Source organism: Cyprinus carpio, chromosome B3 (assembly GCF_018340385.1).
Source record: "Cyprinus carpio isolate SPL01 chromosome B3, ASM1834038v1, whole genome shotgun sequence".
NCBI lineage: Eukaryota > Metazoa > Chordata > Actinopteri > Cypriniformes > Cyprinidae > Cyprinus > Cyprinus carpio.
The window spans coordinates 14,319,458-14,336,492 of record NC_056599.1 but is presented as its reverse complement, the minus strand read 5'-3'; the positions used below and the strand labels follow the sequence as shown (position 1 = coordinate 14,336,492).

Sequence of the window (17,035 nt, the reverse complement as noted above, 5' to 3'; positions counted from 1 at the left end):
ACTATCACAGTTTACTTGCTATAGTTTAGAAAATGCTAACAGAATATGACAAGAACTCAGAACTCAGAGTCAGACTCGGAATAAGTGTCAAATCCAATTTTTGGTCCCAAATTCTTATCAGTTTTACTGGCAGTCCACTGTAGAAATTTTTGGATAGAACATGTCACAGTTTACTTTATTTTGCTGTCCTCACTTACATAAATGAACCGGTCCTGCACCCACTAGAAAAATATAAAAATTATATATATATATATATATATAAATATTATTTTTTTTCTGTATTTTTGATCAAATAAATGCAGGCTTGATGAGCAGAAGAAACTTCTTTCAAAAACATTAAAAATAGTAATGTTTCCAAACTTTTGGAATATATATATATATATATATATATATATATATATATATATATATATATATATATATATATATATATATATATATATCAAAAATTATATCTGGTGTCTGAATAATGTTTGGTTTGAATTTATTTTTATTTTTTTTCAGACAGGTCTTTGTATGACTATTATTGTTTTTTTGTTTGTTTGTTTTTTGCATTTATTCTATTTTAATTGTTTTCATTTCTCTCTATAAATGTTTCCTATATACTACTACTACTATAATAATAATAATAATTGAAAATATTTAGTAAAACAATGAAATGTTAATTTTTGTATGCGTTTCATTTTCATTTCTCTTTATAAATATTTATATACTACTACTAGGCTACTACTACTACTAATTATTATTTTCTCTATAAATATTTCCATACAATTTCCATATATTTTCATGTAATAATAATAATAATGTATTCACATTACTGTTGTAATAATAAGTAAAGTTATTATTATTGTTAATAATTAAAAAATCTATAAATGAATGTATAAATAAATGTATAATAATAATAATAATTATTATTATTACTATAACAGTCTACATCTAAATGTTAACTAGGCTCATGTGTAAAAAATAAATAAATAAATAAATAAATAAATAAATAAATAAATAAATAAATAGAACAAAAATAGAACACCTAACAACCGACGCTAAATACTTAAACTGCACTGTTTACATTGAACTGGTTCTCGTTTCTTTGTCCTTCTTCTAGTTAACAGCAGATCTAGTTTATCAACATTCCTGGCGTGACAGCGGCTGTGTCGTCACGGTGTCCGCGTGTTATCTGACGGGAGTATCAGTTACCTGCGCCAGTGTGCGAGCGTGCGTGTTCCCGCGGGCTGCTGTGTACCAGCCGAGAGGATCCAGGTGGAGTTTTAAAACCGGAGAGACATGGATGAGGAGGCTCAGGACAGCGAGTGTCCGGTATGTTTCGAGAGTCTTTCGGACAGCACGAGGACGCTCAGCTGCGGGCATCACTTCTGCCATGACTGCTTAGTACGAACTCTGCTGCACACCAGCCTGAAGGGATCCATTAAACGGGATAATATCCTCTGCCCGGTCTGCAGACACCTGACATTCATCACAAAGCTCCACGGATTCACAGTCTCAACGGTTGAAGCCAAAAAGATCGGAAAGACACTGGAAGTACCCTCTTCTGTGTTCCCTCTTGGCTGTATCTGCAGGTGTCTGAGGAGTATTTCATGTGGACTATGTAGTCGAAGACTCGTCTGTCCTAAAGACACCTCAGAAGTGTTCATCATCAGTGAGCTGGGTCGACCCATGACAGAGGGTGATGTTACTGACAACGGGACAACTTCAGCCATGCAGCAGGGCTACAGCAGCCATGGACGGAGGCTTTGCACCATCTCCTGCTGCCTTCTGATCCTAATGATCACTTTCACCTTACTGGCTCTGGTGGCTGCCACACTTCCATGGGTTTTGCTGGCTTGAAGTGTCCAGAACTGCTTGTATGTGGTACCTCATGTAAGATAAATCACTTTAAGAGCAGTAAATAACATTATTAAGCCATGTGTTCCTGAAAACGAGATGGTTTCAACAAGACACAGTGAATGTTTCATAAAGAACAGACGGTTATTATGAGATCTTCTCCAAGGCTTGTTCTGGCATGTCTTGTGAATGTCTTGAGGGGAGGCATAAGGAGGTGGTTTCCTTACAAAACAGTCAAATATGTTACTCAACAGATAAACAAAGGATGAGCTAGTTCTGGATCTGAATGTGCTCTAAAGCGGTTGGTAAAACGTCACTGTGTTGAGTTACTGTGAGGAGACTGGGTCATTTAAAGGTGAAGAAGAAAAGATGAGCTGGTCGTCACTTGATCTTGTAGAAACAAGGTGGGATTCAGTTTCAAATACCATGGACACAGCAAGTTTGAGAATGGAGGATGGGGAAGGGTGGGATGAGGCTTGCATACCTGAAAGGAATGAAGCAAACCCTCACCTGTCCAGAAATTCTTGTCACACGGGCTAGCAAACGTCTTTAACTAGTTCCAGCCCTGAAATGACTAATGCATCACATTCTTCACAAGTTGACAGTCATTACTTGACTGGAGGGTGTTTCTGTGACGTACCTGCACAGCAATGCTATCACAATGCACTTCAGTATCGGATGTGTACGTGTTAGTTCACCCCGCTGACCCATGTGTCTTCTCCCGGAGGCCAGTTATATTGCTCAAGTGATTGCTCAGTTTGAAGTATCAGTTTGTCCCAAATGTTTTTTCTTTAAAGTCTTTCAGTCAAATACACGCCAATGAGACGTAGCCAACTGTAAAGATGCAGGCAGGGTGTACAGTATTCAGTCTTTTGCTGACATACAATATAACACTTTACAATAAATGTGGATAATTTTCCTATAGTCAACATAATTTGAAAAGTTTGAGTTTATATTGAGATAATCACCAGACTTCAGTTTCAAACATCTATTTTTTTTTTTTTTTTTAATAAATGATGATCAATATCCTGTCTCCCCTTAAATCATTTCAGGATGTAGACACTGTTATTACAGCAGTTTGAGGTGAACAGTAATACACAAGAAAACAAAGCACTTAGACCGAAAGTATTACAAATGTAGAGTTTAATATATATCTATGTATTTCTGACATTCTGATAAGGACTGCGGCAGGCTTCACAGTACAGACTGTGTTCTTCCACTGATATGCTAAGCTGAGAAGGGTGATTTACAGGCAGATTTGTACATTGGTTCGGTAAGCGGGGGGTGAAGAGAGCTGTACATTGTTGGACAATGTGCACTAATCAACTTATCACCTTTGAATCACCTGTTCACACATCCCTGGTTCATCGTATCCTCCCTTTATTATCTGGTATTGTTTTAATGAACACACATGTGATTATCTAAAGGGAATAATTAAATGCATGCTCTGTCACTCCAAATTGCTGGTTTTCACAGGATGATGTAAATGGGTCATATAGTATCCTAAATGTTCAAAACATATGATTGAGAAAAAGCTGAGAAATCTTCAGTTCAGTTTGTCACTGTTATAACTTTGTGGATTCTTTGTATCATTAGTTCTTTTTGAACATATCATTTCATGTTGAAACCATCAGATAAATTAAGAAATAAATGTATCAGTACAAATTGTGTCCTTGTAATAGGTGCATTAGATGACTGTTTTATTTTACAAATCCCATTTTGAAAAGAACATCTGTACTATGATTGCATCGATTTCTTGATTCAAGCAAGTGAAATGAGAAATTTTGAAATCAAATCTGTTTGACTCATTAGTAGATGAATCTTTGCCTGCAAATATCTTTGCAGATTTCTGCCCTTTACATGTTGGTTGAACAAATTTTGACTTGTATGATATGCTTACAGTGCTCAATAGGAATTTAACACATTTCCTATTTAGATTCTGTACTGATTTCCCATGACTTCAGTGCATAAAATGCAATGAAAAGCATCACAACAGGTCCAGGTCAAGGCATTTCCCTCCAAAATCAAAAGAAAAAAATAAATAAAATAAAAATTACAATATTTATGATATCGAGATTTTTTTTTTTTTTTTTTTTTTTTTGCATTTTGGCATTACATTAAAAATTACTGTTATACAAATATTTAATTTATTTTTTTAACATACAACACACTATTATGATAGTACAAGGATAATTTAAATGTATCAGATTTATTTATTTTTTATTTTTTTAATTGTATTAATGAGATTTGGGAATGCTATTGTGCTTAATCATCATGAAAAATTTTGATTTACTAATTTAAACTAATACAAGCTTCTTGTTCTTTAAATTAAGTATAATTTCTTAATTGTTTCTTCTGATTTTGGGGTGAAATGTGACCTGTGCAGATTCTGTGTGGGTCAAATTATCAGTTAAAATTACGTATGTACAGTTCATCAGGTTTTAAAAGTTGTTTTGAAAAATTTTTTTAACATACTGGATATAAATGTTAAATGTTGTCACGTGTCAATTAAGACGTGAATCACATTAAGATAACATATACCAGTGCCTTTTCACCTAAGAAAAGCGTGTGATAAGAGATGCAGTATTGAACCGGAATGAAAATGCATGTACATACTGTATAAAACCCTCCCATGTCTTCATTAACAACAACATAAGCATTCATTATGAGCGCTAACAGAGAGAGATGAGCATAAAGAAAATAAACCATGCGTCTATTGCAGCTGCTATAAGGCCTTTACTTTAGTGCACTTCCAAGTAAAGGCGAAATCACATTCAGTCAGCACACCCGAACAGACACGACTGCCTCCTCACAGAACACCGCGGGAAACGGCACAGACAGAACCTCACGTACGCACGAAACTCGCCGTTAGCTTCAGGTTATAAATACTGAATGTGAGGGCACTTGCAATTATCATTGTGTAATCACTACAACTATAACTCAGTCACCAATAATCATTAGACTATATTTCATCAAGAACACACACTGAGGCATATCACAGATTTCAGCAAAAAAAAAAAAAAAAAAAAAAGTCCTTTTGTCCCTGACGTACACTAATGCTTATTCAAAGAGAGAAATACAAGCCATGGCTATCCATCGTTGGAAGTACAGTCCTTCGTATGAGAACGGAGACGGTTTGTTGTGCCCATTCCTTCCACGGGACAGAAGTGAGCTAATGTTTGGTTGACCTTAATAAAGTCCTGCGCTTTTTGTATAAGTTCAGACAAGAGAAACTGCAGCATCCAGTTAGTATCATAGTGTTGTATACCCATGAAACAAATGTACCATCTCAGTGTGGCATCAGATTACATGTCTGGGGAAAAGCAATGAGACTCTGAAGGATCTTTAGGGCCTGATATCTTTGAGATGACATTTCGAAATGATCCCTGCCAAATTATAAAATCTGGATTTTTCCATTGATTTTATGGCGAGATATGCTATACAGTGGCCCTAAAAAGTACAGTATGTGGACACATAGTTGATGTTGATGTTTACTAGTTGGTTAGTTAGAAAAGATCTAATATCATTATTTTGCAAATTCCACACATTCCATGACTTTTTAGGGCCATTGTATTTTCATTGATATAATCGAGCAGTTTTTCTACAATAGTATAACTGAACCGATGTTATACAACTATTGAAATCTGTCGACATCATATATTTTCTAATAGTAGCTATACAGTTGATTTATGCTATTGATTAAGGCTGTTATTGATGAGGTCGGTTTAGGGATAAAATCTCTCTCGGGAGTAACTCTACCTAAACTTCTGCCACATCTGCATTCATATTTCTATATCTAGTTCATGGCTTACAAAAGTGCAAAAAACTCACTTGCGATGTGAACCTGACAAAAAGTGTTCAGGGACAAAATAATACTTAGAACATTATTTCTATACAAGATAAATATGGCATGTCACATTTATGAATATATAATTCATATTTGCCTTTACATTTGTCCTCTCGTTGACACTTATCTACACATCTTTATATACAGTATTGGTATATACAGAAGGGAAAGTGTGGCACTGCGTTTGAAGCACTTTGGAGGGCATATGAGTGCGGAAAGACAACAGAAAATGCAAGGCAGTGCATTGGAACCGATCTCAGTAGTGGCTGCCAAAAGTATTTTATGAAACGTGCAGGAAAGTGTTTGCAGTGACCAATTTTAGCACACAAGCAATGTTTCTGTTTTGCAGGTAAAGGGTAAGGAATTGAGATTTCCAGGGTTCCCACACTTTCTGACCGATGAATTTCCATGAATAGATTTCCGGGAAAAGGATTTTGAAATATCATTATCATTATATAGAGATCACAAACTCTCACAAAAAAAGAAATACTTCAGAACAGAAAAAAAACAGATACAGACTTTTAAAAATTCCATGATTTTTAGAGGGATATTAAAAATTTCCATGACGCTATTAAAATACCCTGATAGTTTCCGTGACTGTGGGAACCCTGGATTTCCTACCTTGCTTCCATGTACTGCATTATATTGTATTGGCTCTTTAAGAAAATACACTTTACTGCTGAAGTTGTCGCTGTTTTACTGAATTACGTGCGTTTCAGAAAGTTCTGATAATGTTCTGCCACAGATAAACGCACATATCAATCAAAATGTAACAGAAATTGATTGACTCCCTGCTAAGCCCCGCCCCCTCATTTTCTGTTGCTGAGTCAAGAAAAACTTGACTGAATCCACAGCAGGACATTTCAGTTTACCATTCTACATGTTCAGAACACATTATTCAGTTCACCTCATGTGATTCCCAACTTCTAAGATTTGGAAAAGGGGGTTAATTTGATCTCTGTTTTGTGAGGCAATATTTACTTTTATATTTATGAATTTAAGTGACACCTTTATCCAAAGCAACTTGGATTTAGCCCAGTAGGCACAGGATGTCAATATAACGTCAGATTGACGGTGCATTTTGGTTAAAAATAAAAATCAGGCTGACGTCAGTATTTGACGCCAACTTGACGTTGACTTAATGTTGGATTTTGGTTACACAACCTAAAACAACAAATATCAACATCAGCTGACGTCAGTATTGGAAATTAAATTAACATTGGTATTAGACGTCGAATTGACATTGCAACCGAAATTTAACCAAATATGTGCCTGCTGGGAATGCACATATTTTCATTTTATCAATTCTTGCTCTCCCTGGGAATCGAACCCATCACCTTGGCATTGCTAGAGCTGTGCTCTACTGTTTGATCCATAGGCAACAAGAGTTTAATGTATTCTCTTAAATTATTTAAACACACAATCTGATAATATAATGGGCAGCAACAGTTGCTAAGGCCAGATTGGTCAGTAGCACTTTAAGGCGGGACTTAGCAAAAGGTCAAATTAATTGGATTGCTAAAGCAGTGATTAGTATAGATTTAGAGAGATTGAGAAAGAAAGAAAGAAAGAAAGAAAGAACGAAAGAAAGAAAGAAAGAAAGAAAGAAAGAAAGAAAGAAAGAAAGAAAGAAAGAAAGAAAGAAAGAAGACCTCAGCATTGCAAAATTAGACTTAAACATGCTATATGCCACCAAGTCCTCTAAAAAGAGCATAGCATGGACCCTGTAGGGAAAACAAAGACGGCCTACTCTCATACCATGAGGGTGCGTCTCAGTTCAAAGCCGCCAGCAGGACAAAGTGTATGAGGTTCCTTTAAAGTCAGCAGACCGCTCCCTATGTGCATTGTATTGTAATTGCAGCTCTGATAAGGCAGAAACAAAAACATCCCAATCAAACGAAACCAACAACACAACAACAAAATGAAACAGACAGAATCGTTCAGAGAGAAACAGGAATCGGAACACAACACTCCAGGTTCCTCCAGTGGCAATTTGAACGAAATCCATTCTGTTGCTTTTTTTATGGCACCTGTTGTGTGGATGGCGTCTTATCGAGTCTCTCATGTAGTATCCGTGACTGAGGGTTTGGCCGAGGTGGGGTTCCAGTTGGGCCTCAGCAGGAGTGGACAGGTTCTGGGCGAAGCTGGCATGCTGCTGGGTGGGCTCAGGGGTCATAGTGTGGTGCTTTGGCCCTCCTCCTCGGACACGGACTCCCCCTCCGGAGAGCTGACCGCAGCATAGGAGCTCCGACATGGGACCACCCTGAACTCGTCCAACAGGCTGTCCAGATTGACGTTGATGGAGGGAATTTCCAAACTGAAGAAATCTGCTATAGGATCGTGCAAATGAGAGCGATGGCCACAAAAGTGAAGTGACAAGACAAGTTTAAAGTACAGAGAGAAACGATGGAAATTGTGATGATGAGGATGTTGAAAACGACACAAGGGGAGAGAGAGCAAAAAGCAAATTCAGTTCCCAGAACACTGTTAGAGGCAAAGTCAGCGAAGAGTGTTGAATGTGTGTTGCAGCAGGAGAGGGGCACATCAGACTGTTTCCTGGCATTCTGCACAGGGTTTCTGTTACACTGAGCCATTGGGGAGGAAGGTGAAATATCTGTTTCATTTGAAGTGAAACCTGTCCTGCCTCAGTGCAAAATCTCTGCTATGCTCATATAAAATATAAAGTACTACATACAGCTTTTTGCAGTTTTTCAGAAAGTAACAACAATAGAATCAACAGTTCACCACAATCAGTGCTGGGGAATGTTACTTTAAATAATAACGTGTTACATGTACTAGTATAATTCGATTACACTGTTACCTTATTATGATATTTTTTTGTGTTATTTTGTCCAGGCGGCAATTAGCTAAGGCTCTCTGTCTTCTAGAATGGTGGTTTCCTGCTTGGCTTGTAAACATTTTTAGGTAATTTTGCTGTGAAAAGTATTTGTCCCGACATGATTTGTCCACACCAACAAATGTAGAATGAAACCCCATTTATGATTGTTTAAATGTCATACAAAGACTGCATAAGTGTTTTTACACAGGAGTTACAATTTCTGGAAACAATGCATTATACTGTACATGTGTCTGTTTGTAACATGCTTGTTACAGATTTTAAGGTGGCTTTAGTATGCTATTTATCCGCAACAAGTTAACCAACTTGTAATTGAATATTTCCAATTGTATCAGATAATTAACAGAAAAGTAACATTACGTATTAGTAATAATATGATACTTATGTGCCATTACCATTACAGGTTACTTATGTGCTTTTACCATTGTGTTACCTGTGCTCTGTTAATGTTACATGTTACTTATGTGCTGTTACCATTGTGTTATGTATGCTCTGTTAACATTACTTGTTACTTATGTGCTGTTACCATTGTGTTACTTATGCTCTGTTAACGTTACATGTTACTTATGTACTGTTACCATTGTGTTACTTATGCGCTGTTACCATTGTATTACTTATGCGCTGTTACCATTGTATTACTTATGCGCTGTTACCATTGTGTTACTTGTACTCTGTTAATGTTACGTGTTACTTATGCGCTGTTACCATTGTGTTACTTGTGCTCTGTTAACGTTAAGTGTTACTTATGCACTGTTACCATTGTGTTACTTGTGCGCTGTTACCATTGTATTACTTATGCGCTGCTACCATTGTGTTACTTGTGCTCTGTTAATATTACGTGTTACTTATGCGCTGTTACCATTGTGTTACCTGTGCTCTGTTAACATTACGTGTTACTTATGCACTGTTACCATTTTGTTACTTGTGCTCTGTTAATGTTACGTGTTACTTATGCACTGTTACCATTATGTGTTACTTATGCGCTGTTACCATTACGTGTTTACGTACAAAACTAAACCTGTTCCATATTTGAAAAAGTACTGCAGCATAAATGTTAAAAGTAACACGTTACTTTACTTGATACTCGACAAGAAATATGCACACATAATGTTATGTTACTTGTAACACGTTACCCCCAACACTGACCACAATGAACAAAATACTCCACACATAGACAACAAGATGGGTGCAAATTGAAGATGTGGTAACATTAAGAAACTTGTCAGTGGACTATGTGGATTGGTGGACTGTATCTGATTGTGATGACCTCCCCTGTGTAAGAATGAGATGGACGCGAGATGGTGTAGTCACAACTGTGGGGGGCGGAGAGTTGTACTGTCATTGTGCGATGGACTCGACTCAAAGAGAGTTTGGTTAGGGTTTACCTGGGCCCACCTATGTGGTGGTGGGGATATTGGGAGGGAGAATGGATCACGATGTGAGGTCAGGGCCGGAGGCGTTGAGATGTACTTCATAAGTGACAACGTTGGCAAATGTGTGATGTTGCTCGGAAAAGTAAGGCCATAAGCCATGCATAGACCAGTCTCACACCATGCACAGACTACACTGACAGAATGAAGAAGCCAAGGACAGCCCCGCGACTGGGAGAGAATGACAGAGCTGGAGAAGGAAGTGTTACGGTATGAGACAGAGAGCAAGGCTGCGGTAGAGGCCCCAGATTCAGCCACAGCACCAGGCCAGACGGTGTGAGATGAGGCTATGGCACGGGCACAGCAGGTTCTGGCTTACCCTAAATGTCCCCCTCACACTCAGCCCACACTCAGTCCCTGGCCTCACACAGCTGCAAGGTGCACAATGATGACAGGGGATAAAAGAGTCATACATCAATCAGTGCTCAGGAGAATGACTGACAGACACGCCTCACACGAGAGAACATACAATCAGTGCCATACAGCGGGCCACTAGAATGATACAAAGACCACAGAACCTTACTTTAGAGAAACAGTCTCACACTAAAGCTGAGAAAATAACTATAGGGCTCATACTGAACTTCAAAGATGAAGTGTGTAATTCTTTGCATATTAAACTGCTTCTTTCTAGGTCAGCAGGGGCGTCAGACTGGGGGTAAAACCAGTACTGATTACCAGGGCCCCAAAGGAAGAGAGGGCCCTTGAAAAGTCTGGAATATATTTTATTTCACCTGGATATTTTCAGGGGGGGGGGGGGGGGCATGTGGGATATTTTTGTGTGACTGTGTGTTTGGGACGGGATCTTTTGCTGTGCGTATGTTGTTTTTTTTTGTGTGTCTGAACTTTCAACTTGCAGCATAGAGTCTGGTCAAAATAGCAGTTTGTAACGTGACCACCTGAAGTTCAGTTTGTTTGTATTTTGTTGTTTACAGGCAACTTTATGAGAAAACCTGGTGGTAAATGTGACTGCACCGTCAGTCCTGAAATGATTTTTAGCTAGCACTTGCCAATTTTTTCAGTGTGACAAATTTGTATTTCTTATGAAATCTGTGTGGGAAAATCTTTCACCTGAAAGAAATTCTAGAAATGTGAATACACATACTCCTGAAAGTTGAAAGCAAAGCTACCCATAAATTTGAAGTTGACGATTTTCAGCAAGTGCTTGACATTTTTCTTTTTTTTTTTTTCATGTGACCAATTTAAACCCTTTGCGAAATCTGCATCTGGATATCTCTAGCCTGGTTATTCCCGATTCCTATTGAAACGACTGAACCCGTGAAAATTCGCTGAACAATGGTAAATGTGACTGCACCTGTACTCCTAAAAGTTGAACGTAAAGCTAATCAATCAATCAACTTGGAGTTGATTTTCAGCAAGTTCAAATTCTTTCCATGCAACCAATTTGTGTTTCCTATTAAATTTGTGCATGGGGAAACAGTTCACCCTCACGTGTGATTCCTGATCACTTGGATTCTTGTTGAAATTACTGGATTTCACCTGTGAAAATTCACTAAACAATGGCAAATATGACCGCACCACAACCTTTCAATCCCTGAAAGTTGAATGTAAAGCTATTATAAGATTTTCCGCAAGTACTTGCCAATTTTTACTCTTTTTTCACCCCAAAGAATGTAAACTCAGTGTGCTTTTAAAACACTGCTTGCTTGCTTTGAGCGGTCCAATGTCCAACAACTTCTGGCTCAAGCAATAGCATGAAATTGGTACAAGACTACCTGCTTGTGGTGGAGCAGAAGAGTCTGTGCAAACTCTGTATGGAAAGTCATTATTTTTTCACTGGTGATGCAAGAATTACACACTTCACTTTGTAGTAAAATATATACAGTATGTCCTTGAGCTTAAAGTGAATTCCCTTTGTTTCCATTTTATCTTAAAATCCTTGAGCTAAAATATAATCCTAGGGGTTCAAAAATAATTATCATACTATATATCTCAAAGGCAACTGAATCTATGGGCACTCCATATTTAAGACAAATGTCTTCACATTTCATAAGGGGATCTGGCTCCTTAAAGTCCATCGCCTGCGTAGGACGGAGAGACAGACAGTTTGAGAGAGGGACGCTGGACTCCCACTTGTGATGTTGCCACTGAGGCATGTTTACCTGTGGACATGCTCTCCCCGGGGGACAATCCGTCAAGTAGACCCTGCTCCAGGGGCTGGGGGGCCGTAGGGGGGACGGTGGGTGGCTGGGGAGGGGGTAGACTGGGTCTCTGTCTGGGCTTTGGGGTGGGTCGGGACTTTGTGAGCGTACCAGTCAGAGAGGGCAGTGAGGACAACGTATGGGATCCCCCTAATGGGGTCTGGCCAGGGGAAGAGGTGGGCGCGTGTCCAGGGGGACAGCCCAAACCGTATGGGGAGGGGGTACTTGGGGGAGTGGGGGACAGGCTGACCGGAGACGGCTGACCTGTGGATTGGTCTGACATCCCCCCCGACTGGCCGTATGGAACCTTGGGCGGCACAGGGGCCAGTTTCTTAGAGGCTGTAAGGAGAGAGAGAGATAAGACAAAATCAAATATGCATTCAAGTAACCTTTACTCTGCGATCCTGTTTACACCTGGTATTAACATTTATTTTGGGTGATCAGATCACAGATTCAAAGTGCATCAAGGTGAAAACTGGGCACAATGGATCTTTAATAATTTTATGATTCCAAAGTAAAAATACATGTAATAATATTTTCCTTACACCTTGAAAGCATGAGTGTACACATCTTAATCATTAATTATTATTATTATTAATATTTTTAAATATACCCTTCAAAAGTAAGAAATATTTTTTTTAAATATTAAATAAATTATTACTTTATGAATATCATTAAGTTTTGGGGTAGTTGCATCAAAAGACATTTTACAACCTGAACACTGCAATCAATCAATCAATCAATGTGACTTTCGATTTTAAGTATTATTTTCTGAAAAATATTTTAAAAGCAACTGAGCTCATACATACAACAAGAAAAATATCTGTCATCGGGTTAAGAAAAATAAACTTGTTTTCTCTTTGAATTAAGTTTCAAAATTTATTTTTCTTAACCCACTGACAGGTATTTATTTTTGTTTTAAGCATGAATTTACTAAATGTTGATACATTTTTCAGAAATCAAGACTCAATATCTTAAATCGTTTTTCTTAATGTAAACAATAAACATAAAATATTCTTGTTCTAAGAAATACGATCTTTCCAAACTAGTAAGGTTTTCTTTTCAAGAACTGCATTATTGTAGTCTTTTTTCCTCATTATATCAAGACAGTTACATCATTTTGACATTTTCTTTTTAATTTATGTCCCCTAAACCATATCTAATGAATTTTAATTCAGGAATTATGTTCTATTCAAGTCACTGTACCTATATCTCTTTTCAAATGCAGCTGCATATCAACATAACACTATCACTGCAGCAAAACAAGCATTTAACTTACTAAAATACCCATTCCACTGTAAAATGTGCAAAAACTTCACAGTACAATACAAAGCAAATTCTGATGTAGTAAGTGATGTATGTCATCACAAAATCACCTTAATCAGAAACGTGTTATTACCAGATGCATACAGTGATCTGATGGCCCAAGGCTGACATTATACCAGATTTAAAGATTTTATCTGTAGATTGAATTAAAGAGGAAACTCAGTGGGACGAACCATTACGTAAGGTGTGGGGGCTGTGCTCGGCAGAGTGGGGAGACTGGCTGTTGCTCTGCTGACCGCTGACAGGGGGCACTGTTACTCCTGATGCCTGCATAGCTTTGTGGCCAATCACAGGAGAGAGCTCCTTGCTCTTCAGAGTGCTGGAGAGAGAGACAAACATGACTGCCTGCCATCAGTCTTCACCCACTGTATCATTAATGACTAACAGCGTGCAAGGACCCCTCACGTCCCCATCATCGAAACTAAAAACAGCAACTTAAGTGCTAAACAACATCCTGCTGGTTTGGATCGTGTCTGAATGCACCTTGACATAACATTATTGACATAACTGACGTGGGAATCAAACCCATGGCCATCGTGTTGCTGGCGTCATGCTTTACCAGATGAGCTACAAAAAGGTATAAAATTGTGACAAAATAGATGTTACATTTTCGTTGTTGCTTGAACATCTACAACTAGAATCTGCTTTCATGTGGGTGTGATGTGATTTTTTTTCAAAGACATGTGAAGGTGGATTTACACCGAGTGTTTCTCATGCACGTCAGCAGGAGGGGGGATTGAGTGTCCTTGCCCAGCAAACACACACACTCGCACACACGACATGTATCTTTAATATAACTGAGCATGTGGAGCCTGTTTTTCACTCTGACAGCTCTATTCAGGCTCCTCTCTGCTAAACTCTGGGGATGATAAATCTATGTGCACACATGGACACATGAGTCCTCTACATCTATATCCGTGCAGACAATGCTGCAATATCTGCATCTATGTGACTACATTTGGAATGAATCCACCACATCTATGACTCAATCTCTGCAGTTCCCTGCAATGTTTGAATGAATGGTCTTGAGGGTAGATGGGGAGGGGAACCTGTGTCATTGCAATACACAGTCAACACCATTAGAAAAATGGCTAATATTGACTCTACTAATGCTAAGCTCTCTAATAAAGATCTTGGATAGATCTTTATTGCCTTGATGGTGTCAAGCGATGGGAATTCATGTAATTCCACTGACATTCCTGCAACCTTTCAAACAACCCGGGAGATTGATGGTCCAAAAAAAGAGCATCCGTATACACAATTCCCACCTCAATTAAATTTATGGCCTACATTGCTGTGAAAGGTCTGAATTCTAATTTGATTTTTGTAATTGTTTCAGCCTTATGATGATTTACCAGTGCATTTGGCTTAAGAGTTCTCCAATTCAGATGGTTATTAAGTAGTAACACTTTAATCTTGGTCAAATGATTACATTTTGTGTGGCCCTGCTGTGTTTCAAAATCTAGTGAGCTGCCTTGTCCTTCTTGTTAGCAGCTACCTAATTGTAACTGAAATTAATATCTTAAATGAGCTTTTTCACTTCTGATGATAGTATTTAGGCTTTACAACTCCTTAGTGAAGATTATCCTGTAAGAATCATAAGAATCTTTTGTTGATCACAGAGATAATTTTCTGCAATAACCCCAAAAGGGGTTTTTCTTTGGCTTCTGTATTTTGTCGAGGGAACCAGGGTGATGCTAACATACTAGTTGGCCTTCAAAAATATGTCATCACTGCAGCGCTCTATATTGTCAGACATTATCAAAATGAATGCATTTTAATTAGGTGGAATTTACATGAGTAAATGTAAAGTGGCAATCAGATTATATTATTGCAAAGATTTTGGGAAGTCCTTAATTTTCTTTTTCCAAAGCTATCTCATAAGGCCAGAATAAATTGGTTTCCTATTGTTTGGAGGAGTCTTTGTGTTGGGACAGTGCCTATGATGACTAAAATAGATGCCTAGGTGGGCAGCTCATTAGGTTTTGGAACAGAGCTGGTGTTAATTTTCATGCACATCAAACACAAATCTTGACTCAGTTTCACAATCAATACATTCTTAAGCATAATACATTGATGTCACCATATGTAGCTCCATCAATGTATTAATTTCTACCTAAAACTGAAAATAAAACCTTAAAAAAGAAGAAGAAAAAAAAAATCATTAATTGAAACAAAATCAATGTTAACTGAAATATATATATATATATATATATATATATATATATATATATATATATATATATATATATATATATATATATATATATATACATATATATATGTGTGTGTGTGTGTGTGTGTGTGTGTGTGTGTGTGTGTGTGTGTGTGTGTGCTGGTCATATAACTAGAATATCATCAAAAAGTTGATTTATTTCACTAATTCCATTCAAAAAGTGAAACTTATATATTATATTCATTCATTACACACAGACTGATATATTTCAAATGTTTATTTATTTTAATTTTGATGATTATAACTGAAAACTAAGGAAAATCCCAAGTTCAGTATCTCAGAAAATTAGAATATTACTTAAGACCAATACAAAGAAAGGATTTTTAGAAATCTTGGCCAACTGAAAAGTATGAACATGAAAAGTATGAGCATGTACAGCACTCAATACTTAGTTGGGGCTCCTTTTGCTTGAATTACTGCAGCAATGCGGCGTGGCATGGAGTCGATCAGTCTGTGGCACTGCTCAGGTGTTATGAGAGCCCAGGTTGCTCTGATAGTGGCCTTCAGCTCTTCTGCATTCTTGGGTCTGGCATATCTCATCTTCCTTTTCACAATACCCCATAGATTTCCTATGGGGTTAAGGTCAGGCGAGTTTGCTGGCCAATTAAGAACAGGGATACCATGGTCCTTGAACCAGGTACTGGTAGCTTTGGCACTGTGTGCAGGTGCCAAGTCCTGTTGGAAAATGAAATCTGCATCTCCATAAAATTGGTCAGCAGCAGAAAGCATGAAGTGCTATAAAACTTCCTGGTATACGGCTGCGTTGACCTTGGACCTCAGAAAACACAGTGGACCAACACCAGCAGATGACATGGCACCCTAAACCATCACTGACTGTGGAAACTTTACACTGGACCTCAAGCAGCGTGGACTGTGTGCCTCTCCTCTCTTCGTCCAGACTCTGGGACCCTGATTTCCAAAGGAAATGTAAAATTTACTTTAATCAGAGAACATAACTTTGGACCACTCAGCAGCAGTCCAGTCCTTTTTGTCTTTAGCCCAGGCGAGATGCTTCTGACGCTGTCTGTTGTTCAAGAGTGGCTTGACACAAGGAATGCGAAGCTGAAACCCATGTCTTGCATACGTCTGTGCGTAGTGGTTCTTGAAGCACTGACTCCAGCTGCAGTCCACTCTTTGTGAATCTCCCCCACATTTTTGAATGGGTTTTGTTTCACAATCCTCTCCAGGGTGCGGTTATCCCTATTCCTTTTACACTTTTTTTCTGCCACATCTTTTCCTTCCCTTCGCCTCTCTATTAATGTGCTTGGACACAGAGCTCTGTGAACAGCCTGCCTCTTTTGCAATGACCTTTTGTGTCTTGCCCTCCTTGTGCAAGGT

At 38.1% G+C, this 17,035-nt stretch overlaps 2 protein-coding genes across 13 annotated transcripts in view; one reads left to right on the top strand and one right to left on the bottom strand.

Moving 5' to 3' along the window:
- The first annotated feature begins 1,087 nt into the window (after window positions 1-1,087).
- On the top strand, window positions 1,088-2,776 carry LOC109048432 (RING finger protein 222-like). The gene has a single exon (XM_019066106.2). The coding sequence runs from the start codon at window positions 1,285-1,287 to the stop codon at window positions 1,843-1,845; it is 561 nt and encodes a 186-aa protein (XP_018921651.2). The 5' UTR covers window positions 1,088-1,284; the 3' UTR covers window positions 1,846-2,776.
- A 192-nt stretch (window positions 2,777-2,968) lies between these two features.
- Window positions 2,969-17,035, bottom strand: part of LOC109048148 (rho GTPase-activating protein 44-like) — a 59,021-nt gene continuing 44,954 nt past the window's right edge. For 3 of the 12 annotated variants that reach the window (XM_042719825.1, XM_042719823.1, XM_042719834.1), the window contains 3 exons: window positions 13,635-13,780; window positions 12,097-12,474; window positions 2,969-8,019 (listed from right to left, as the gene is read on the bottom strand). In XM_042719825.1, coding sequence (XP_042575759.1) covers window positions 7,862-8,019; window positions 12,097-12,474; window positions 13,635-13,780 — 682 coding nt within the window. In that variant the 3' untranslated portion in view covers window positions 2,969-7,861. Of the gene's footprint in view, window positions 8,020-9,002; window positions 10,348-12,096; window positions 12,475-13,634; window positions 13,781-17,035 lie in introns of those variants that run through there. The other 9 variants (XM_042719828.1, XM_042719833.1, XM_042719826.1 and 6 more) reach the window with 9 other exon arrangements.

What these genes read in the sequence shown, in the direction of transcription:
- LOC109048432 (XM_019066106.2), top strand. Translation starts at nt 1,285, where the DNA reads ATGGATGAGGAGGCTCAGGACAGCGAGTGTCCGGTATGTTTCGAGAGT.